General features: G+C 41.7%; 2 protein-coding genes across 2 annotated transcripts in view; both read left to right on the top strand.

The window, feature by feature from the left end:
• The first annotated feature begins 717 nt into the window (after positions 1-717).
• Positions 718-12031, top strand: DSCC1 (DNA replication and sister chromatid cohesion 1). Its single transcript, XM_063129909.1, has 9 exons — positions 718-887; positions 2623-2791; positions 3729-3863; positions 5798-5888; positions 7015-7153; positions 9248-9300; positions 9920-10074; positions 10515-10663; positions 11692-12031. The coding sequence occupies exons 1-9, from the start codon at positions 718-720 to the stop codon at positions 11798-11800; spliced, it is 1170 nt and encodes a 389-aa protein (XP_062985979.1). The 3' UTR covers positions 11801-12031.
• Positions 12032-14430: 2399 nt separating this feature from the next.
• TAF2 (TATA-box binding protein associated factor 2) overlaps positions 14431-25050 on the top strand; it is a 60464-nt gene continuing 49844 nt past the window's right edge. Inside the window, exons 1-3 of the mRNA XM_063131083.1 lie at positions 14431-15960; positions 17073-17126; positions 20197-20357. Of these exons, the coding sequence (XP_062987153.1) occupies positions 15904-15960; positions 17073-17126; positions 20197-20357 (272 nt within the window). The 5' untranslated portion in view covers positions 14431-15903. The remainder of the gene's footprint in view (positions 15961-17072; positions 17127-20196; positions 20358-25050) is intronic.

Raw genomic sequence — 25050 nt, 5'->3', positions numbered from 1 at the left:
CTATTGGGCGGTATAAAAATGTAATAAATAAATAAATAAATTTAACGTAGGGTGGCCATATGAAAAGGAGGACAGGGCTCCTGTATCTTTAACAGTTGCATAGAAAAGAGAATTTCAGCAGGTGTCATTTGTATATATGGGGAAGCTGGTGAAATTCCCTCTTCATCACAATAGTTAAAGGTGCAGGAGCTATACTAGCGTGACCAGATTTAAAAGAGGGCAGGGCACTTGCAGCTTTAACTGTTGTGATGAAGAGGAAATTTCACCAGCTTCTCCATGAACAAATGACACCTGCTGAAATTCCCTTTTCTATGCAACTGTTAAAGATACAGGAGCCTTGTCCTCCTTTTCATATGGTCACCCTAATTTAACGGAAGGTCTTTTAGAATTTTTTCGGTGGTTTAAAATCTCCCTCCCACCTTTCCTTTTGCTGCACCGGTGGCGCACGCGAACCACAAAATCATCTCTTAGCACAACCACCCGCAGGCAATTTCCACCCGCGTAGCCTTCTCACAGGCTTGCCGCTTTAGCCCCGCCTCCTCTCCCTCAGATTGGCCACGTGATACGCAAAGCCCCGCCCACCCCGTGTCTCGCAAGGCAGAGGTTTTGGCGCGCTTTTGGAACAGATCGGCCCGCCTCGCAGTCCTCGCGCTCTGCTGTTGCTATAGGAGACGAGAGACGAAGCTGTTATTCCGGCATCCCCCACGCTCCACAAAGATGCGGAGCCGCGAAGAAGTGGAGGCCACGCTGCACGTCGCTAAAGTGAACCCGGAGGAGCTGCTTCCCGTCGTGCAGTGCCTCAGCTTTAGCGCCCAGGCAGACGCCGCGGAGTGTTGCCTTCTACAGTTGGAGCCGGACCTTTGCGCCGAGTTGGAGGCGGGGCGAAGGTACGTGCGCGCGCATGCGGCAACGCCCTCTTGCGTTCGGGCGGGGCAAGGCACGGGCTTAAATGATTGACAGCGACCCCTGGCGACGTGGAGGATCAATATCCTGCGATACGTTCCTCTTCAGAGTGATTCATCTAGGTTTGAATTTAGCCAGTGGAGGCTGGTGGCACCGGTTTCAGTGGGGTTGTGAATCCATTCTGGCTATCAGTCAGAACCAGCCAGAACTCTAAAGGAACTATGTTGCTGAACCCTGTCTCCAAAATGGGTTTTTAACCCTCAAAATAGGTTCAGCACCTTGGATAGGTCCTTTAGAGTTCTGGCTGGGTCTAACTGAAACTCAGAATGGATTTCAGCCCCACAAAACTCGGAGCCACCAGCCTCCACTGGATTTAGCTATAGATATTTATCATGACCTGTCATTGTATCCTTCAAGGCTTTCCCAATCTTAGTCCCCCAGATATTGGTGGACTGCAGTTTCCATCACTCCCAACTAGCATGGCCAATGGTTAGGGGCTGTTAGAGTTGTAGTCTGACAACACCTGGGGAAAAGCTAAAGCACTGAAACCCACTTTAAAAAACTCTTTTCACATAAGGCATGTCTATTGAGCCTTTAAATAGTTATAGCGTAAGATAGTTATTATTTATACAGCCCAATAATGTAAGCATACTTTAAGGGACAATCCTATGGATGTTTAGATTGGGCGGGGGGGGAGAGCCCTTCAATTCCCAGGAATGGGATTCCAAGGAATGCTGGGAATTGTGGGACTTTTTTTTCATTTAAATGTGCATAAGATTTCACCCTTAAAGTGTTTTATAAGCTAAAAGAGAGAGAGAAAGGCAGGTTCCTTCTCAGGTGCTTACAATTTCAATTTTGACAGTGGGGAAATCAATAGAATAAGTAAAAGTCCATTTCTATGCTGCTTTTTGGAATAAAGCCCCCAGCCCCCAAGTGGGGAGAAGAGACCAGGATAGACTGAGATATCTAGCAAAGACAGATAGGAAGGAAGGTTAGCAAATGCAGTTAAGTGTACTTGGGCTGGACTGACTTCTTCAGATGGAAGGAAGCCGGAGGCCATGGTCCTTGGTGACTGAGATACTTGGGAGCGGGAGTTCTCCATCCCTCTCCATCCTGGCCATGATGCCATTGCACCCACCCTAAGGCAGCTTGGCTGGGAAGGGCTTGCCCCATGCCCAGGCAGTGAGCTGGTTTGAATATAATGCTAAACCACCATTCAGCATTATGCCTGAACATAGCCAAAGAGGCCCACCTAAAGAGGCCTCTGTGTTTTTTCATTTTGCATTGAGAGAAGCACCTGACAGGCCAGGTGTGACATCTCGCATGTTGCATTTGGCATAGGTAGTGACTTCAGAAAGTGCTGCTTTCCAGACACCAAAAGCAATATGGCAGATGCCCATCTTGGGGAAATGTGACAGGATGTCCCAGAGGCCTCTGTGCTGAGGCAGAAAATGAGACCCTGAGCTCATTGAATTGTGGCCTAAGAGTTACCAGCAAATATTGGAAAAACGAAAATAAGAGGCTTCGGTTGCTTGTTCGTTTGCTTTTAACCTGAAACAATCAAAATCACAACCTTTTATTGTAATAACGCTGATATGTAAGACTTCAAACAATTGAAATCTGCATTTCTTCAGTAATTTTTTGTGTGCTATTTTAAAGTAAATGCTCGTTTAAAACTATTGCCGTGCTGAACGTATGCATAATTGTTTTGTTTTAAAGCCTGGTGATCCGTGGAGACAGAGATGAACATGCTGTGCTATGCAGTACAGATAAGACCTATGACATGAAAATAGCAGATACCTCTAATACGTTGCTTTTCATACCTGGCTGTGAAACTCCGGAACAGTTTAGTGTAGACAAGCCTACTTCTAACATCCTTCACACCCAGGTATTTAGTGTGTGTGATTGTTCTCTGGAGCCAACTGCAAGGGGGCTTAACTATCTTAAAATAGGGTTTTCCCCTCCCCCATCACATTTGTATTCTTCTTTTCTTCCAAGGAATTCAAGACGCATGTGGGCCATCCCACTTTATCCTTAGAACAATCCTGTGAGTTAGGTTAGCAGAATGAGAAGGACTGATTCAAGATAACCTAAAAAGCTTTGTGGCTTTAGGCCTGATACCTTGGTGGGTGGATGACCCAGTCTTTCAAACCAAATAGCCTTTTCTTTCCTGCTAACAACACGATTCTGTATTTACAGGAGCTGTACTTCCATAAAGAAAGGAGGGGGGGGGTTAAACAGAGGTAACACAGCTTTTTTCCATATGAAAGCTACCATTTTGATGCAAGTACAGGAGCTGCTATTTCCCTGCCCTATTTGCCAGGCCACCTTCAGCAGAAAACCAGAAGGCTGCCTTATGACTAAGATCTCTTGGCTCCTGCTTATTCTGTTTTCTCCCCTAATATACATCACTGTTAAAATGAGCATAGGGTCAGCAGTTGGGAAGGGTAAGAAAACAAAGCTGTGTTTAAAATTATTAAAGCAAGGGGTGGGGAATCTATGCCCCCCCCCAGATGTTGGACTCTAATTCCCATCAACCCCAGCCAGCATAACCAATGATCAGGGATGATGGCAATTTCCCAACATCTGGAGGGCCAGAGATTTGCTATTCCTGCTTTAAAGCAATGCCAAAGGATGAGTTAAGAGAGAATGGAACAGATACACACAAAGGACGGAAATTCTGAAGGACCACCTAATACGCCCAAAACAGAGGGGAATCCTTCCATTTTTATCACAAGGTCTGTTGCTTATCAGTGGAGTTCTGTCTGCAAGTCCCAAATTTACAAATTAATCATGACCAATTCCAATAAGGATTCTTGCTGTAGATTGCAGGTTTTTCCAATAATTTCTGGGAACTAAGAAGATGTCGGCCTAAATTAAAGAAACTCAGGAAACTTCTAATGGAAAACCCTTATGAAGGTCCGGACAGTGAGAAAGAGAGAGCTTCGACTAAATCAAAGGTAAAAATAAGAGATGGGTGGGTGGAAAATCAGCTAGAAAAAGATGCAGCAGCTTTAAAAACGGTATAATATAGACGGATTTTGTGCAAGAATAGAAATGAAGCAATTGAATCATTGCACGGTAATAATCATCGCAGGGTAATAACTGTTGGAGAGTGTCCTCTGATACTGGACTACCTTGCACTAATCTGGTATGATATATCTGTACTATTCTTCCCATATAGCAGACATGGAAGCTGAAGGAGGACGGGGACAGTGGCTTGCCTAAGGTCACCTAATGAAAGAGATGTATCATGTACTTCTGATTTATAGCGGTTCCTTATCCCAGAGGTGGAGAACCCTTTTCAGCACTAGGGCCACATTTCTGTATGTGTAGAGTTCCAGGTGTAATCTACCGTGTGCCGGTAGTGGGTGAGAGGGCCACACTCATCCATCCACACATGCACCCATTCACACCTATGTACATCCTCACACTCCTCCCTATTCATACGCATCTGTACATTAGGATCATGTTTCCTTCCAGGGCTTCCCGATGGAGAAAGAGAGCAATCGCTTCGTTCATCAGGACGTCAGTACAGCCAATCCCCCTCTTCCCCCCTGCTCAGCTGTTTTCTGCCAATCTCCCTCTGCTGATTGGCAGGCAACAGCTGTGCTGTGGGGGAAACGGGGCTGCAGTACGGGCAAGGGGAGTGGGCGAGGCCTGGAAGGAAAGGCTTATAAGGCTAAGTGGGGTGGCCCTCTATTGGTTCCCCACCTCTGCCTTAGCCAGTACTAGCTCTTAAAGTCTTATGCTTTACACATGAAAAGGTTAGTTTCCTAAAGTACCAGAAGGACCCCATAACAATAAGACCAGTGGATATGTTGTTCAGCAAGGCTGGGTTAATACCCTTAGGAATCGAACCAAGGAAGAAACCTCTCCAAGGAGGACCTTCTCTCTATAACATGTAAAGCAAAACCACTGGTGTTAGTGGGAAAAAATGTTGGTTTTAAATACTTAGCCTGGGAAGGTGTTTATTTTAATTTTTGCATGTCAAAATGAGGCATGTGCAGAGATAGGACTTACATGCTGCAAGGACCTGGTGTGAGAGTAATGTATCTTTATGCAGTATGAGAGCAAGACATATTGGCCCTGTTCAGAAGACGCCTTAAACCATGGTTTTAACCATGGTGGTTAAGCCAGAAAGCCAAGATGTGTTCAGAAGACACAGCTTTAACCATGGTGAATAAAGCAAAAAGCCTTAACCACTGTGGTTAAAGCCATGGTTTAATGTGTCTTCTGAATGGGCCCATTCTCTCCCTCTTTCTCTTTCTCTTTCTCTCACACACCTATGTACCTCTCTATGGGATCCCTATCAGTGAGAGCTGAGCAACCAAGGGAAATGTGGCACGTTTTGTCCTTACTATACCATGTTCCCAAGTGTGCCATTTCTCTCCCATAGGATTGTACAGATTTTTTTTCATTCATACAGAGGAAAGTGAAGGGGTGGACTTGAGAGGAAATCACTGGAGGTGAAGGCTAAATCTGCTCTCTCCCCCTGGCAGTTCCAGCTACCCTTGCTGTTGAGAATACAGTTGCTTCTATCTGCATAGCCACTTTCTGAGTTCTGTTTTCTTTTGGCTCACAGACAATTGCGGTAGGGAACCTTTGGCCCTTCAGATGTTGTTGGATTGCAGTCCCCATTATTCCTGACTACTGAGCATGCTGGCTGAAGCTGATGGGATTTGGAGTGCCACAGGGTCCTTACCCCAGCTGTAGATTGTGTTGGAGGCCTGCGAAAAGTGTCAAGCACTGGCTTTATATATGATATTATAAATGCTTATTTATATGGTGCTATCAGCGTACCCGGAGCTTTATAGAGTTATATGGTAATAGAGTCTAGCAAGGAAGTCAATGTCAGCTTAATACTTTTTTGTGTTCTGTTTGCCTTCTTTAGTATACAACAGAAGACTTACTAGATCAGGTCCAAGCCAGTGAGGAAGAAATAATGCATCAACTGGAGGTTCTAAAAGCATGTCAAGTTAAAGGTATTTGTCTCTATAAAGGGAGAACACATTGGTTATATTATATATGTGGAGTCACTTTGCATTGCTTTCTCCCTAAACATCTAATGGACTTCCTCACTAGTGAAAAGCAACAGTTGCCAAGCCTTAAAGGTTGCCTTACTTAATTCTACTGCATTGTCACGTTGAAAAGGTCCACAAAATAGGAAGTGGGTTAAAATTGCTTGCATGGAGTCTTATAAATTTCTAGATTTCTTGACAGTGAAGGGCACAATGCTATGCATGTTTGGACAGAAAAGAAGTGCTACAATGCCCAGCATTCCAGGATTTTGTTCGGGTTAAACATGCTTAGGTTTGCGCACTAATTCCACTTTCATTAAGACTTGTGTGGCCTCTTGTGCCATATGTCATTTTGACTGACCACAGTGATTGTGATGATTGCGGAAAGTTGCATTATGTAGCAATATAACAGAGCATTACTTTATTCCTGCTCCACTTTATTTTAATCACCTTGGAGTATTATATTTTTAATTAAAACCCAGGTTTTGTGCTGTGCAAAATAGGAAGCAGCCTTATACTACGTCAGAACACTGACCCATCAAGCCCAGTACTGTTGACATTGACTGGCAGTGGCTCTCCAGGTTTCAGGCAAGATCTCCTAGACCTAGTTGGAAATGTTGGGGATTGAACTTGGAACCTTCTGCATGCAAAGCATGTGATCTAGTACTGAGCTGCAGCACCTCCCAAGTGAGCTATGGCCCTCCCAATGTCTGTCTCACACACAGTTGTGACCAGGAAACAATTCAGTTGAGAGTTGTGTAAAGTTGGGTTCAGTTCTTAAAAGCTCCCATTGAGTTCCGTGGGTCAAAGTAAATAGGCTGTAATCTTGATCACCATTTGGCTGCACATGTAGAGATAATCTTCTGTAGCCAGTGATGCAAAAGATCTCTACAGTGCATGGAGTGCTCTACAGCCCCTGTCTTAACAACAGGTACTGTATAAGAACCGAGGTAGTTTTCCTCTCTTTTAAAAAAAAATATGTGTAAGGTCAAAGCCTGCTTGTCGAAATACCTTCGTTGGAGCAATTTTACAAAATTAACTTGATTTTGCTGATTACAGTTTCTTTAAGCCTTGTTTCTCTGCTTCACAGGATATTGGAGGATTTTAGACTTTGATTATGAAATGAAATTGTTGAACCATGTAACTCAGCTGATATATACAGAGTCCTGGCCATTCAGCAAGGTTCCTTTAAGTACCTGTCTTCAAGAGCTTGGACCCCTAGAACCTAAGTACGTTCTTTTGTTGATTCCTACATAAAACCTAAGTAAGTTTGTTTGCTAATAACTACATAAAAATGTCCGGCAACATTTCATTCCGGAATAATGGGGCTCACCTCCATATTTTGAGTTGTGAAAGTGCCCTCATTCTGTTGGGTATAACATGCCATTTCAACTGTTTGTATGCTCAGAACCATACAGTGCAGGTTTGGGCCCAAACTAGATGTGATGTTAAGTGTGCCATTAGAAAACACTTAAGTTTTTTTTTAAATTAATAGCAAGTAGGTGGGTGGCCCTAACTCTTACCGGGAGAAAGACTTGAACCTTCACTCTCCAGCTGTGATTCCCGTGAAAATCCCCCCCCCCCCCTTTCCCAGTGTAGCTATGAGATGTAGGAAGGAAAACTCACTTTGGGCTAATAGTCATGCCAGGTGGTGGGATTTTCACCAGGATTGTGGCTGGGGAAGAAATCCTGAGGCTGCAATACTGATGAAAATTGTGGTCCCCTCCTCCCCACATCTACTAGATTTTTTTTTTTAAAAAAACCCACTTTTGACATAGTTTGGAATCATGCATTTTAGCATCATCTCTACCTTCACCCTTAGTGGATTTTCCCTACTCTTGTATCACTGAATAATGGGGTTGTGGGATGCCATCCCAGTTGACAGAAAATACAAACATAGCATTCCCCAACCTGGTGGGAATCTACACTGGTGTTATTCTAACGCTTTGAATGGGTTACTGTGACGCATAGCGTCACGTGACCCTGGGTCTCCAACGTTGTAAATGAGTCATACTTACAGGTTCTGTTTCTTAGTTCCAGCGCGGCTGCAGATTCGTGTGCCTTGTCCTACCGGTAATTCTCCTTTCGCAACCCAGAGCTGCTGAGTTTGCTCCGCCCACTTCCTGTTCTCCTTCCTTCGCCCGTTTGCTATCTTATCTGCTATAGCAGATAAATCACACCAGCCTTATACTGTGCAGTCACTGACAATTGTGTGCAAAGGACTCAGAAGTTTTCCACCTTAGAATCTGCTTTTATTGTGAAGTACTCCCATGCATCCTGCCTTAAAATTTGAATCAGATTGGGTCATCGGTTGATTTTTTACGATTTTTTAAAAAACATTTCCCCCCTCTTTGCAAAGGAGCTGTAGCTCCCTGCAGGAAAATTAACAAGGGTCCAAAGCCCAAAACTCATGACCAGCGGGGCGTAAATGCGGCTGCTGCTAAAACTTTTCAATTTGGTCTCCCATCCAAATTCTGACCAGACCCAACCCTGCTTAGCTTCAGCAAAGTGACTGGCTCTTGTGCATTCAGGCAATTCCCTTGGACTTGTGTTAAGATGTTTTGGGAGGGAGGGATTTGTGTGTGCTTATGACTTGCCCTGCACTGCTGGCTAGGAATGAGGCAGGCAGTGGGCGGAGCAAACCCAGCAACGAAAGGATTTAACAATGTGCCCTGCAGTAACGTTACAGCTACAGAGAACCGATACAGAGAACCACGTTAGAAAGGGACACTAGCAACGTTATAAGACTAGTGTAGATCCGGCCCTGATGCCCTCCAGATGTTTTGGACTTCAACTCCCATCAGTCTCAATTGGCATAGTTAATGGTCAAGAATGCTGGGGGTTGAAGTCCAAAACACCAGGAAGGCACCAGGTTGGGGAAGGTTGCATTAATGAAATGAGGAAAACAAGTCAGTGGTGAACTCCCTCCACTGAAAGTCCACTACCAGGGAGTACACCCAGTGCTCTGCTGGTGCATGAAGTCTTCAGAATGGGTACCCCACCCCACCACTTCAAAGCAATACTGCACTGTAAACTTGCAAATATCTTAAATATTTGTCATAACATATGAAAGGGCAGTTGTTTTGTCCAACTAGAACAGCCTTCCTCAACCTGGGGCACTCCAGATGTGTTGGACTACAACTCCCAGAATGCCCCAGCCAGCTGGGCATTCTGGGAGTTGTAGTCCAACACATCTGGAGCGCCCCAGGTTGAGGAAGGCTGAACTAGAAGAATTATGAGGATCAATGGAGGTGGCCACATTCTCTAGCCTGCAGTAATGTAATTACTTTAGTATACTAAAAATAGATACATGTTTGTTCCAGGGAAATGATAGAACACATTCTTGTGAGTTATGGACGGAAATGCATAGACGAAGGTAAGTTACCTCAGTGAGTGCATGTTTTAAATTAACAACAATAATAATGATAAAAAACACCTAAATAAGTAGGTGACGTACAAAATGTACAAATACAAAGTGATAGACAAAAATGAAAATAGTGTGAATACAAATGAAGACGTATGAATAGCAGAAGTGCATATCTGTCCCCCAAACATGTCATATATTTATTTATTTAGAATATTTATATACCGTTCCCCATTGAAAAATTTCGGGGATACCCATGCTTTGAAACACAGTTGCTATTACGGAAATATAAAATACCTGCCTATAAGGTTTACCAACACATATGCTGATTGAATCATCTTTTTTAAACCTGAGTTTGCCCCACCTGCTTGGGATGAGGGGGCAGAGTACAAGGGGAGTAATAGTGGTTAGCATCCTAACACGTGGGTCCCTTTTGCCTTAAAAATTGGACATACACACCCCTTTCCTGGTGGTTATATGTTATTAGGGGCAGACCCAGGCTTAATCTACTTCTTGAAATCTGTCCAAACTGTGTAATTTTTAAAGTAGCTAGGATTTTTTTTAAAAAAAAATTGATTTGTTTGTTCTTAACTTGTTTCATTAGTTGCTTGTGTTTTATATTCCTTACAAGGCGCAACTTACTTTGAAATGAATGAAGAGAAGATATGCAGAGGAATAGCCCAAATGCTCTTACAAAACTCAATTAAATTCAGCCTCTCAGAATTCCAAGAGGTTTGGCAGCAAAGTGTCCCTGAAGGAATGACAACTAGACAGGACCAGTTAAAGGTAATATGAAACTGGTAATTTTACACCCATAAAACTACCTTTGGTGGGATGTGGAATATATGCTGACAGGCAGAAGAACTCTACAAACTAAGACCAGGGAGACCAAATTCCCTACCCATCAAGTTATGTATGGGCCAGCCACTATCTTTCTTCCTAATCTACCTCAAAGGATTGTTGTGAGGATGCAGAGGGGATGGGAGGTCCATGTGCACCCTGAGCCCCTTTGAGGAAGGGAGGATTATTAATTATTATTTACATTTATATACCGCCCCATAGCCAAAGCTCTCTGGGTGGTTTGTAAAGATGAAAAACATCGAATATTAAAAATCAATATAAAAAATTTTAAACCATAAAAGCACAATTTTTTAAAAAAATCACACACAAATATGTAATAATACATATGTGCTGAAATGTTCCCCCCTATATTTTATTTATTTAAGGGTTTGGCTCTTGTGGATCATTCCTCCAGACCAGAGACCATCTTCTTGCTAAACGTTGAAGACTTACCGGAAGATAACCAGGAAAGATTTAACAGCTTGTTCAGCACTAGGGAGAAATGGACAGAAGCCGAAATAGCTCCGTATATACAGTAAGTAGCACAAATGTGCTTCTGTAGACGGACCAAGAGGCTTTACCCTTTAGGCTTATCTATGCTGGACCTTACAGCATCTCAAACATACTTGATTGTTGTCTCACGTTGCATTTGGATCTATATGACTGATACTGAAACTTTTTTAGCCTCCTGCAATCCTCTCATTTTGCTGGTGTACCAGTAGGGTCAGTCCTTCTTTTTCTTTTGCATTTGTATACGACTCGTTTGGGAAAACCAAATCCCACAAGCCTCAGTTTGCATTTATATGTGTGATATTACTCAATTCTACCTTAACACCTAGCCAACACCTAGCCAACATCTTTTCAGGTATGTGACATTTTGTCATTCCAAGCCTTTTCTCATTCCATTGATAGTGTTGTTAGCTATAATCTCTGGATTTTTTCCCCTTCACATCTCAGATTCTTTCAGTTGCTGAAACAGTCCTCTCTCAACAATGTTGCTAAAAGCTCACCAATTTCTAATGATCCCGTTGTTAAAATATGCAGTGGTTAATTCCCACCCATAATACTGCAAAGGTCTTTTCACTAATCTTCTCCTCTCCCACAATGGTCTAGTTGTATGTGTTGAATTCTATTAGCAGAACAATCCACTTCGCTGGCTAGGGTATGCTGAGAGTTATAATGCTGAGAGTTATAGTGTGTGTGTGTGTCTAAACATGCATAGGATTGCACCCCAAATTACTTTGTTGGCTTCGCAAACCAGTCACATGGATTAAATTTGCAGCCTAAAATTTAGTTAACCCCCCTTATTTTCAAACCTCTTCATGATCTTGCTCTCACTCGGTTTCTTCATTTCCTTTTGTAACCTTTCCCACAACCCTTTGTTCTTTGTTTCCCCTGCCCGTAATTGTTCCAGTATGTCTGTTGGTCGAAACGATGCATTGTCATACTTGGCTGATGAATCGATAATTTAACTTGGGTTAGTTTGGGACTTAAGACAATGGAAGCAGTCCTGTTAAATGGCTTTTGAAGTTGCATAATGAGTGCATGTATTCTGTTTTTCAGGGACTTATGTTCAGAGAAGCAAACAATTGGTACGCTGCTGACAAAATACGCTCGTTCTTCAATGCAGAATGGACTCAAAGTTTATAATTCTAGAAGACCCATTTCATAGGAAGCAACACTGACTAAGAGGAGAAGATACCTTACAGACTGGCTACTGGTGGCTCAAATTTGGGAAGGGGGATGTTGAGATTTATCAGCAATTTTTGTCACTATTTAAAATCTCAAATATCTTCTATTAAGTATGGAACAATATTAGAATGTATTGAAATTCTTGAATAGAATTTTGCAGATAAAACTGATTTGTCTGGGAAAGTTCGAAATGGACAAATACTTTCTTCAAACCCTCTGGAACGATCTATAAATAAATAAATAAATAAATAAATAATAAGGCTGTATTAGAAGTTCAGAAGCAAAAAAACCCTCTTCTTTTGTGTCAACAGCATAAATTGGTATAGTAATATGATAAGGGTCATCTGCTAATTTTCCAGGAGCAGTTTGGAGCAGAGCAGAGGGTTTTAGGGGCCTACTTCGTACAACCTTAAGGGTACAAAACTATTCATGTTTAGACAGAAAAAAGTTCTACAACTCCCTGCTGGCTAGGGAATGCTGGGAGTTGTAGGACATTTTTCTGACTAAACATGAAAACAGAGGAGGGTAACCAGGATGATCAGGGGTCTGGAAACAAAGCCCTACGAAGAGAGACTGAAAGAACTGGGCATGTTTAGCCTTGAGAAGAGAAGTTTGAGGGGAGACATGATAGCACTCTTCAAATACATAAAAGGTGGTCACACAGAGGAGGGCCAGGATCTCTTCTAGAACCTCCCAGAGTGCAGGACACAGAATAACGGGCTCAAGTTACAAGAAGCCAGATTCCGGCTGTTAGAGCAGTACGACAATGGAACCAGTTACCTAGGAAGATTGTGGGCTCTCTCACACTAGAGGCATTCAAGAGGCAGCTGGACAACCATCTGTCAGAGATGCTTTAGGGTGGATTCTCCTCCCATATGTACCTGTCTGGACCTTAAGATCATCTACAGGGGCCCTTCTCCGTGAGCCCCTGCCAAAGGAAGTGAGGCAGGTGGCTACTAGGAGGAGGGCTATCTCCGCTGTGGCACCCCAGTTGTGGAATGAGCTCCCCAGAGAGGTCAGCCTGGCGCCTACACTATACTCCTTTCGTCGCCAGCTGAAGACCTTTTTATTCACTCAGCATTTTAACACTTAATTTTAACTTAAATTTAAATTTTACTGTTTTAACTCTGTATTTTAATCTTATATCAATTTTGCTGCGTGGTTTTATCCTTGTTGTGCTTTTATACTGTATTTTGTATTTGTGCTCTTAACCTGTTGGTTGTTTTATTATGGTTTTAATTTTTGTGAACCGCCCAGAGAGCTTCGGCTATTGGGCGGTATAAAAATGTAATAAATAAATAAATAAGATTCCTGCACTGAGCAGGGGGTTGGACTCGATGGCCTTGTAGGCCACTTCCAACTCTGCTATTCTGTGATTCTATGCATGGGATGGTGCCCTAAATCACTCTGCCCTTGCTGCCTGGCACTCATTTCCAAAACATCTAAATGACGCCACCGCTTCAAAATCTACTTGCTTTTAGTCCTTTGGCATAACCCCTTAGCTCTCATACTGAAATTAAACCGAACTACATGTACAACTACTGGTTACCCTTGGCTCCATCTTCCTCCCTCTCTCTGTTGTTTCCCACACTGTCAAAACCCACATTGTGAGCTCCTTGGGGGCAGGGAACTGTCTTTTTGCATATGCTTTTCTGTAAAATGCTATATACATTAGGGGAGTAGACAAAATTATGAAGCGGTGGGAGGATGAGATCTATTAACAGCTACTAATAATGTTGGCATTATTAGTTGATTCAGAGGCAGCATACTACTGTGTGTTAGTAGTTGGGGAGCTTGAACCTTCTTTTACATGATTGTGGGCTTCCCAGAAGTATTTGTTGGCCACTGTGAGAAAAACAATGCTGGACCAGGATGCCTCTCAGTGCCAGCTGCCAGGGAGCATGAGCAGGAGGGTCATATTTGTGAGCTTGCTGTAGATATCTGGTTGGCGTCTATGGGAAACAGAACTCTAATCTGAACTGGTCTTTGGTCTGATCCAGCAGAGCTGCTCATTTAACTGACACGAAGCTTCTATAACATCTTTTCCTCTACTTGGTGGCCTCCAAAGGTGTTGGACTACAACTTCCAGAATCCCCCAGCCAGCTTGGGTACCAGGGAGGAGTCCGCTCTACAAGAAGTTTATAGAAAGAGAACTTCGTAAACTCATCTCGCAGGACGGTTTTATTTCACCCCCTCTTGCTAGTATCAGCTTGCGGGGATTCACCGCGCCTGCGTGCAAGGGAGAAATTAGTCCCGGCCATCCAGCCTGAAGCCTTACCTTGGCGTGGGATAAGTTCCCAAAGCAAATTGGAAACCATAGAGACGATTCCACCCGCCAGTGACATCGCGCGTACTTCCGTTCCGCGAACCTGCCTTCCCCCCTCGTTGGAGCGCATGCGCTTCGCTAGCGCATGCAAATATTTTTTAAAAAATCCTTTTCCTCGTCTCGTCATTTTTTCTTCTTCTTCAGATAATCTCTTAGGCAGCTGTGTCTCCAAATCTGAAAATAATAATAAAAAACACCTCACCCGTACGCTATATTATAATAACCGAAGATGACGGGTGACCTATGACCTATGACGGGAAGTCAGAGGTTTCAAACAAAATGGCGGCCGTGTCCACTGAAGCCGAGTTGTGGATTGAGTGTGTGGAAGGGGCCTAAGGAGAGCGCGCGCGTGGGGGGCTTGCGCCCGTTCACATTCAGCCGGTCGGGCAAGAGAAAGGGGAGCCCCGTCTGTTCGGAGCTTCTCGCCTCAGCCGCTTCAGTGCAGACTTTCCTCGGCAGCCGTAGGAGGAGACGTCCCGCCAGTTCTAGCAAGGCGCTCCCAGCCAAGTCGTGCATAATCGCCGTCGCCCTGGGCAGAGAACTTCGGCCCGTCTCTGCCCCGCAGAATATCGACCCGCCTGAAAAGCCCTCGTTTCTCCTGAGGGCAAGCAGCGTTCCGCTTAATAGGGCAGCCGTGCCTACTTGTTGGACCTCAAGACGAAAGCGTCGCCTGTACTTGAAGGACTGCAGACCCTGCCTCAGAGCAAGCTTCCTCCCTGACCCTCATATTTCCGCTGGAGAGACCCTGGAGCTGCCCTTCCCTCCACCCCAATTGTAGCTTAAGCTTCAGTATCCCCAATCTTATTCTACTCTCCTTTTCAGCAACATAGCTTTTGTAAACAGGAGCCTCTCATCCTGCTATGGACAGTACTCCCATTCTGGATAGCTTCGATCATCTGCCAGTGTTACTCTAGCTCTAGACCTTTACAGAAGCCTTGGCAGTAGCCATGTTTCCTACTTAAGACAGGTGTTTACCAGCAGGTTAAGCCAAGAGGGCTGTGCGTGTTGTTGTTGGCGTTCCCTCCTGCATAAAGGGAACAGCAGCAATAACCAGTCTTTGTTATAAAGGCTGTAGTATTAAACCTAGCTAGATACCCTTACGATTAGCCTGAGAGGCTTAGCAGCAGACATACATCCTAACTTGGTCCAGATTCTCTCTCCTCAATTGAGCCAAGAAGATTGCTTATTAGTTATTGTCCTTTTCTCCAGATATCAGATGCAACAATAACCTGTTTATTCTGGAAGCATATCCTCGGGTCAATCACGTACCTCCAGAAGCTGCTATCTCTTCCAAGACAGAGATCTCTTTTTGCACTACCCAGTGAAAGGCCCACAGAACTTCTATCCACAGATAGAGTTCCAACAACTGCCATCCATTAATCTAGATAGAAGCTCTCTTTCTAGATATGATTCCCTTCCTCATAAACTGTCTATAAGATGCACCGCAGGCATTGAGCATAATATGCAAATATCCTAGTTTAAGAGATCAGTATTAGTAGCTTTCAGATTTAGAGAAACTCTAAATATCTCCTTCATTCTGTTATATTTACATTCTGAAGACTGCACTATTTTTTAATGGGTAATGCTGCCTCTTTGGATATCTCTTTGGGGTATTCCAAGATTTACTGGTGAAAGATCTTTAATGAGAAGGAACTTGCCAAGAAAGGAAGAATTAAAAATACCTTTGAAAAGTTTCCTAATGAGGATGGTGGTGATGATGTGTGTCTGATTTTTATGAAGATTCAGTGCTGCTATTCATGATGAACAGGAAGAAAAGCGACAAGGGATTTGAGAGCCCAAGACCTTATAAATTATAAGTATCTCATACTGTTTCTTTTCTTATGACCATAGTTTGATATTTTTAAAACTGATAAAGTTGGCCAGAGTCCAAATGGACACATTTGCTGAAGGTTGATATTTTAAAAGTTCTGGGTAAACTGGAAAGCCATTGAAGTTGTATTTTAACAAGCAGTTATATTCTATAAGCCAGTTCCATAAAAATGTAGGGAGATTGCATCATTGATTTCTTTCTGATACATGTAAATGTGTCATGCAATGTGATATTAAATCAGTTGAATATTTTTATGTAGACTACTATTATGGATGTGGGGTTTAAAATTAATTTCTATTACCTTAGTTTAACTAGTTTGTCAATCTAACTAGTTCTTTCATGTATTATGGTGTCCCCTTGACATCAGAACAGCATAAAACATTATGGAAGTCTACTTGGATTTGGGTTTTGCCCCATCCAGTTGTACTGTGAAGAGACAGAAGATAGAAGAACTTGGGGCAAAACTAGAGGATACAAGAAATGTGTGTTTGCAGTTGGCTGATCAGGACTGGGACAACAGGAAGGTTTTAAAAATCTATGGTTTGTTGTTGGATTAAGTGTTCAGTGGTTTAGCTCCTAAACAACCCAGCTGTCTGGCTTCAGCTGTCATGCTCCACAACCTACAAAGAAGCCAGTGATGGGTTCTGGAGTAAAAGTGGAAGAGGTGGGCATGCTGCAGGTATCACACCTGTTCTCTCCCACTCATGTATCACAACACATCAGTTTTTAAAATAATGGATTGCTATATGTGAACCAGGTCAATATCTGTTTAGTATGTTTATACTGTCATATATTCTTGGTGTTTATCACAGTATTGAATGTGTTACTTAGTGTTAGCTTTCTTCTTAAAAATGCGACGGTGGTGAAAATACTGTTCGTCCAACATTAGTCATTTGTTGAAAGTGAATAATTCTTTCCAAGGTAGTGTTCTGCAAGATCCACATCTAAAAAATATGATGTGACCCATGGGTTTAGTCAGGGAGGTGAGCTAGCAACTATTCTTTTTCTTTAGCAACTTTTTCTTGTTTTCTGCGAGTTTATATTTGTTAAGATCCTTATGTGAAATTATTTCCCCTTCTGTCTCTTCTCAGCACAACCCACCAGGTGGTCTGTATCAACAATATAAATTTCCAGAGAAAATCTGTTGTTGTAAGTATATCTACGGGGAGGGACTATAACTGATGGTACAGCACATGGCTTGCATGCAGAAGGTCCCAAATTCATTTGCTGGCATCTCCAAGTAAAAGGATCAGTTAGGGAGTGATGGAAAAGACCTCTGTCAGAGATGCTGAAGAGTCGGTGCCAGTCAGCGTAGACAGTCTAGATGGACAAATAGCTTCCCATGTTCCTATCTAATTGACATAGTGAATGGCTACGTCAGAAATTTGTAATCTCTTAATATGACTACTAAGTGGGTTAACTGTGCTGCTTCATGTGAAGTACTTCACTGTCCCCCAGTTGTTTTCTTTCATCAATGCCATGCCCAGCATTCTGCTGTACTACTTACAAAACAAAACAATGGACGGTAATCTAGAAGAGCTTAATCTTTGTCTTTAGTTGTCTAGCCTGTCTGTTCTTTACCCCTAAGATGACCTGTAGCCACTGAGTGGCAATGCTGTCGGTTACTGCTACAAGTGCTCAAAGTTTAACGCTGTGCCAAGTGATTGCTATGAGAATTTACCTAGAGCTAAAATGTGAGAAAATAATTGCAGTCTTGATAGTATAGAATTGTTTCTAGAATCTACACCAAAAAGCCATATGTAAGAAGTGGACTTTCAGGTGTTTGAGGTCAGCTTGCACTTCTTTATAGAGGTGTTATTTCCAATTAAGCATCCTAAGCCATCCAATTTACAGAAATTGAAGCCAGAAATGCCTCAGTTATTTATTTGTTTGTTTAAGATGGGCTCAGGATTTTGAACAACAAGAAGGGAAAGTCTTATGGTCTTTCCCAAAAGCTTCCACGTGGATTTCTGTGAGGAGAAAGTTTCATAATTCCAGGGCAACTGTGGAAAAAATCTTGTTCTCTTTTTTAATTATTTTTTTTAAAAAAATTATTATTACATTTGTGTTCCACCATTTTTTCCTCCAAGGAACCTAATGCAGCTTACATGATTCTCCTCCTCTATTTTATTCTTGCAACAACCCTGTGAAGTTGGTTAGGCTGAGAGTTAGTGACTGGTCGAAAGTCACCAGTGAACTTCATGGCAAATTAGGGACTAGAACCCAGATCTTCCAAGTCCCAGTCCAACACTCTAACCACTACACCAGCTCTCATTCTTGCAAGTTCTTATTTGATATTGGAATGGGTTGGTATTTGCAATAGGATTTTCTTGGCTAACTTCAACAGCTAGACTGCTTCTTTCGAGAAAAGTGCTCCCTTAGGCCTGAACCATTCATAGAAAAAAACAAAACAAATCCCCTTTTATCCTCAAGTTCTAGGTATCTTATAAATGGTTTTAAATGTCAATGCTAGCATCTAATTGCATTCAGAATCCAATAGGCCGCTAGTTGAGTTTAGCTCAGCACAGTTCTTATATATTGCTACCTCTGTCAGGGCATAGGCTGCTATGTTCTGAATGCTGCTTATGGGCAGCCCCCGTTAGAGCACACTGCAGTAGTCAATCCTGAAATTTACAAAGACTGGAAAAGATTGCCAGATACCTCTTTCCTGCCATGAAGCATGAATAGCTGCATTTCTCCACCTTGGGTTGCTTGAGAATGGTGGGTTTCAATGGTACATCCTCCTGTTTTTCATGAGAGTTGTGTTCCCAGGGTCCATTAATGTATTCCATATGCTTTCTTTTTATGAGATTACCCCCAGGCTTTGGAAGAATGAGTGCCACCAAACAAGCTGTGTCTATTGTTTGACTCAGTTACAATGGGGAAAGCTTGAATAGATCTATTTGTGTGTATTTTAAAGTTGGAGAGATGAAGGTGTGGCTGCTGTAGGATTGTGATCCCATTCCCAGTTGTTTGTTGATATTCCCTGTGGAGGAGCTTACAGTTGGACTGGGGAGCTGAGAAGTTTCTCTCCTGTGTTACACCAGCAACCACTATACCATATTTCTTTTCTGTTTTTAAATTTTTAACATGTTTTTAATTTTACTGTAGGTTTAATTCTATTTTAAAGTTTGTAAATTTATATTTATATGTTTTAATTGTACATGTTTTAATTTTGTAAGCCGCTTTGAGTCCCAGTACTGGGAAAAAGGCGGGATATAAATAAATATAATAATAATAATTCTGTCAGAACAATATAAAAAGCCCTCTAAAATAATCAAACAAATATTCTGCATGTATAGATGCATCATTATTTAAGCTTCTCTGTTAAACCATCAGGCAGACCAGGCTAGCCCACCCTTAATCTGCTGTCCCAAGGACTGCTACCAGACTCTTGCATCTGCTGTCCCCATTTCAGTGGCCATGATATGGAATATGCGCACGGTTACACATTTGCATTTTTAGTTTTACAAGGAAACACGCTTGGAAGCGGAGCATCAGCAACTCCCAAAAAACATAAATGGCAAAAGGGAGATTTGGTGTGATTTAGTAGAAGGTGGTGGACTTGGATCAAGGAGATCTGGTTTCATATCCCTGCTTCAGCTATGAAGTTCACTTGGTGACCTTGGGCAAGACACTGACCTCACAGGGTTGTTTTGAGGGAAAATACAATACCTGCACAATCATTGCCATGAACTTGGAGGGCAAGAGGGGATAAAAGTGTGAGAAAGAGAAATGGAAGAACCCAATAACCCATGACAAACAACTCTTTAAGATCTTGTTGCTCTGTAGTTTGATTTATGGCTGTTCTTCAAAGCATTAGCGCTGCAGTTCTCAAACTTCTTGTTTCTGTGGACTGCTTGAAAATTACTTGTCTCATGCTATACGTTGGACTTCCTTTGGTGATCATAGGATATCTTGCAACTCTCCTGTTATTTTTTCTGTCAGAGTGCACTTTAAAAAGCATTATGAAAAGTGACTTGGGGGAAGTTAGTCATTTTTAATTTTTCAGGTGGTATAAAAGGAAACTTCTTTTGAGACTCTAATTCCATTTTATAAAAAAACCACTTCGGGTATAAATGTCTTCAGTATAAAATATATACTGACCATTAGAGAATTTTTTAAAAAATGTTCAGCAGTATATCAATCTATTAAACAATAATAATGCAATAATGTATGTGTATTTCTAATGTTTTTTCTTTAAAAAAAATCTCTATAGGGTTATGTAGAGCTGACGATATTTCCCACAGTTGCAAACCTGAATAGAATCAAGCTGAACAGTAAACAATGCAGGATATACAGAGTGAGAGTCAATGATCTGGAAGCAGCTTTTATTTATAACGATCCCACACTGGAAGTTTGTCACCATGAGTCAAAACAGTAAGTAAATGGATCATACTGGCTAATCTATCTAGAATCGCTAGTAATATTTTTCATGGTAGGATATAAATCGGGCTTCAAATCATGGGTGCTCTTTAAATACAAGATTGTAGCACATTTAACAAGTGCTGAAAGTAAGGTAATGATGAGTGAATCTTAGAATTACTTTGAGCAGTGAGGTGGCCAGGTTTGTTGATGACACCAAATTATTTAGGCATTGCCAAGAGATCCAAAAGAATCTCTCTGAACTGACAGATTAGGTATTAATATGATAAATGCAGTTCCGTGTAAGTAAGTCAGTGTAAAGTGATTCATATCGGGATATATATGTGGATGAAATCCAAATTGGTGGTCACTGATCTTGGGCTGTGGTGGATAGCTTAATGAAAATGTCAACCCAGTATACAGCTGCTTTGAAGAAAGGCAAATTCCATGCTGGACATAATTCGAAAGGGAATTGAAGATTATTATTATTATTTATTATTATTCATTTATATAGCACCATCAATGTACATGGTGCTGTACAGAGTAAAACAGTAAATAGCAAGACCCTGCCGCATAGGAAACTTCCAGTGTCATAATGCCCTTTTACAGAACTATCATGTGGCCACACGGCATACTGAGTACAGTTCTGGTCACCACACTCCAAAAAGGATATTGTAGAGTTGGAAAAGGTGTAGAAAAGGGCAACCAAGATGATGAAAAGGCTGAAGCAACTCCCCCAAGATGAAATATGGAAACATCTGGGACTGCTTCGTTCAGAAAAAAGATTACTGTCGGGAGACAAGGAGAATTCCCAACTGCTTAACTAGCTTAAATCATTTTGTGTGGGAGTAGTCTTAAGTTTAATTTTGTTCCTTCCCGTAATGTAGCACCAAGTGGTGCATGGCCAAAGGAAAGTTCTTCCCTTTTTTTTCAAAAGCTTCTGCAAAAATGGTTACAGCGATCTGTCTTCGCAAACAATATCCCTGCTTGTGGTGCTTGACAAAAGTATATTTTCATTTATACTCACAAACCTCACGTTCTTGACCCCAACCTTTTCTGGTCTCTGGGCAATCTTGACACACCTGAGCATTCTGTACGATTTTCCTAACAGGGTTGTGCTTGTTTTAGGTCAGATTTGGGCCATCCAAGTCAGGAGGTCATTCAGACCTTTAGTGTTAAATATGAATGAATATATAGTCAAGGAATTTAAGCCCAGATCTGCACTGCCAAGACAAACCATTTATATTCCACTTACAAACATATCCATAAAATGTCTCATTCACTATATTGGTCCTTAAAATTGAATCTTCTTACAGTGAGTCACATATTTGAGCAGACCAATCCACATGTGAAAAAAGAACAAAATAAATAAAATATTAGCCTCTATGCTAAGGAGTCTAGCTTTCATTACTTAAAATGTGGCCTGTTCCTGTCTGTGAATCCAATGGTATTTAGTATCTAACCACAAGTTCCCTTTAAATACAGACATTCTAGAAAACTGTCCCTTAGTGATAATAAGAGGCAGGAAAAACCCTGTATCGTATTTACTTTAAAGTGAGTTGAAATGAGTGTCCCTGGAATTAGTATCAAAGATGTGAGTTGTGTTAATTGTAATTTCTGGTGCTCATTATGTGCCATAATTACTAAAAGATTTAAAGATGAAAACACCATTAGGGCAAAGACACAAATTAAGAACTGCTTTATGGATGGTTTATTTTTACTGGGCTTGCATCTGACTCTGGAAAGAATTAAATGTACAGATAGGCTGCTTTTACTGGAACATCATATATTTAGGGTGGAATCCTATGTATGATTAGACAGAAAAAATCCCCTTCAGGGGCTTTTTCTGTCTAAACATGCATAGGATTGTGCTCTTAATGACTTAAGGGAATTGGCTTTATCTTCATGTTATAATGTAATAATAGAACTGCTATTATAAGCTATGGGTAAGTTTTTAATCGGGCTCTCCAATTTATGGTACATCTAATGCCAATAGCCGTCAGGTGACCAAACCAAGCTGGTTGTACTATTATTCTGAAATCCTGTTAATAATATTGTAAATTATGGTGGAAGATTATTGGGAAGGTTTTGCTCAAATGCTGTAATGGCAGTGTAGGTATATTCCTGAGTAAACTGTTAGGCCTTAGTTGATTATTTTTGCCAGGAGATCTGCAAGGAGATATTAGAGCCTATTGATTCCATAGGAGTTTTCCCAGTACCACTACCCAATATTTTAATTGGGAATACCAGGCATTGACTTTTAGACCTTTTACATGGCAGCAAATCTTCTCATGGAGGTTTCTCACTGAGAATGCAGAGTACCAACACCCCATACCTCTAAATCACTAATTATTTTGGGCCCTGTAAGTCTTAGAGGTTGCTTGTTCCACTGGGTCCTATTGCAAATATTCAGTGTTTTTGAAAGTATCAGATGCGTATAATGGGCATCTGTTATGAATAATAATTTTGCAGCTCCTTTCGGCTGAAGACTCTCGAATATCTGAGTCTGAAGATTTTCCAGCAGTAATGACCTTTGGGGGGGCTGGCTTTTGATTCATTTAGATAAGCTGGCGTGTGGCAGTTGTAATAACATATTTCTTGAGCATTCTCTTGGCTGTATTGTTGCTGTTTAGCTGGTGTTGCATGCCTTGAGCCTTCAGATTTAAATAGCTTAGACAACTCAAAATTCAAAGATTGGAAAGCTAGGGCTAATTCACACATGCATGTCCATCACTCGTCACTTCTGATCTAATGACTCTTTGTTTGGTGTTTGGTTTGGAATGGCTCATTCATACATGCAAGTTGCCACTTGAACACCATCCATAGTATTGTTGAAGCTAAAACTGAACTAACGTCTATTCTCAGTGCCCCAGGATGCTTTCCCTAAGAGGTAGGAGAGATGAGTTCTGTGCTTCAAGTTTGAGGTTCTACTGCCCTTGAACTGTCCTTGAATAATCAGTGTAGCCTCTTGAATTACCAAGATAAATGTCCAGAGAGCATAACGTTTTCTCAGTATGTGTTGGGAAGGGAAAGAGACGTAGAAGGAAAGCTTTGAAAATGAGATCATGTCTGACTTTTTGGCGGGGGCTCAACACCTTTAATTGAACAGTGCCCCACCAACTGATCTTCTGAGCAGGGCGGATTGGCATGGGAAAGAAAATATTGTGATTTCTTTTTTTTTCTTTTTTCTTTTTTGCATTTGAATCTTCTGGATAGTGTTCATGTTGGACGTATTAAATTTAAAAATCTATAATGGAAATCCTAATGAACCTTCAAGTGAAAGGGGAAAAGATTCAGTTACTGTCCTTTCTTTTAATAGTTGGATTTAATTGACATTATATTATAGGTATTGTAGGTAATAAGTTAATGTAAAGTATATCCTGGGAGAAGGAGTTAAGCTCATTAAAAAAAGGAATGGTGCAGCATATTTGTAAACTAGTGTAAAAAAAATAAATACTGTAGGACCCAAACTAAGAAAGGTATTCTCTGTTATTCATTAGATCACCCTTTAAAAGAACGTTAGAGGTCTGCTGTAAAGCCACCCAAGCAAGGAACTCAATTGACTGTGAAATCACCACCATTAGAGTGTAACAGGATGTAGACGGGTTAGCATTAATGAATGGGATTCGTTGTGGCTAGGAATTGGAAGGCTGAGTCTGAACTCTGAATTTCCATGCAGTTTTGTTCCGAACTTTAATGAACTTTCTTTACAAAAGAAAAACCTATATGTACAACACATACAATATATTATATGTTACTAGCTGATATTCTTGGCATTGCTCGGGTCCCTAAATGAGGTTTATCAAGTTTATTTGATAAATAAGAAATATCTCTGTGACTTATTCATCTTTAGGGAGCGGACGGGCAGGGGAGAAGAGCCCCAGAATACCCTGCTGCCCATTGCCTTGGTCATTTTGTTTTAAAATGGTGTGCTGCAGCAGCAAATGGTGTTTCTGGGCATGCGTAGCGTGCCTCCCCTCCCTCCCTCCCTCCTTCTTGAGAGCAAAGGCCGTGCGCACACGTGCTTCCTCCTTCGGTTTGGAGGCAGAGTCTGAGAAAACCACGATATCAGGACCAGGGGCCTTTGATGTGGAATTGGGATGACTTCTTGAGATCGACCTTAGGAGACTGGCTTGTGAAAGGCACTCAGTGCTCACCCGTATGCGCACTCACAATGGCTGCCAAAGGCCGGTAAGTCTAGCCTCCCACATGCTGGGAGTCCCGCCCAAGGCATGCTGGGAGTTGTAGGCATAAGCCTATGTGTTTTTTTATTACGTTTTTTTAAAAAAGACTTTAAACCGAAAAAATCGTGTTTTTAGATTTTTTTGGTACATTGTGCAGCCAGACCTATCAGCGTGCCAAATTTCAAGTTTCTAACTCAACTGGAAGTGGGTAAACATTTCTGGGGATACAAACCCATATACATACTTTCAGCTTTATAGGTAGAGATAATCCAAGTCAAAAAGATTCCCACCACAATAAAAAATATTTCAGTCATATAAGCAGTCTGTAGTCATTTGAAATATCGTTATTTTATCAGATGTGGGGAAGGCAGAAATGTATTCAGCCTATTCTATGGCAGTTTTACTGGCTACCAATTTGGCTTCCTGGTCAACTGATAGTGATGGTTCCTGACTTTTTAAAGCCCTTCATGGACCGTAACCAACATACCTCAGAGGCCGCCTCTCGCCATGCATACCCAACCTCT

The sequence above is a fragment of the Elgaria multicarinata genome, chromosome 7, assembly GCF_023053635.1.
Source record: "Elgaria multicarinata webbii isolate HBS135686 ecotype San Diego chromosome 7, rElgMul1.1.pri, whole genome shotgun sequence".
NCBI classification, from domain to species: domain Eukaryota; kingdom Metazoa; phylum Chordata; class Lepidosauria; order Squamata; family Anguidae; genus Elgaria; species Elgaria multicarinata.
The sequence above is the reverse complement of the archived record's forward strand: the minus strand, read 5'-3'. Positions and strand labels throughout refer to the sequence as shown.

What these genes read in the sequence shown, in the direction of transcription:
- DSCC1 (XM_063129909.1), top strand. Translation starts at nt 718, where the DNA reads ATGCGGAGCCGCGAAGAAGTGGAGGCCACGCTGCACGTCGCTAAAGTG. An exon ending in GAGCTTCGACTAAATCAAAG is followed by an intron (nt 3,864 to 5,797) that starts GTAAAAATAAGA and finishes TGCCTTCTTTAG; the next exon opens with TATACAACAGAAGACTTACT. An exon ending in CTAGACAGGACCAGTTAAAG is followed by an intron (nt 10,075 to 10,514) that starts GTAATATGAAAC and finishes TATTTATTTAAG; the next exon opens with GGTTTGGCTCTTGTGGATCA.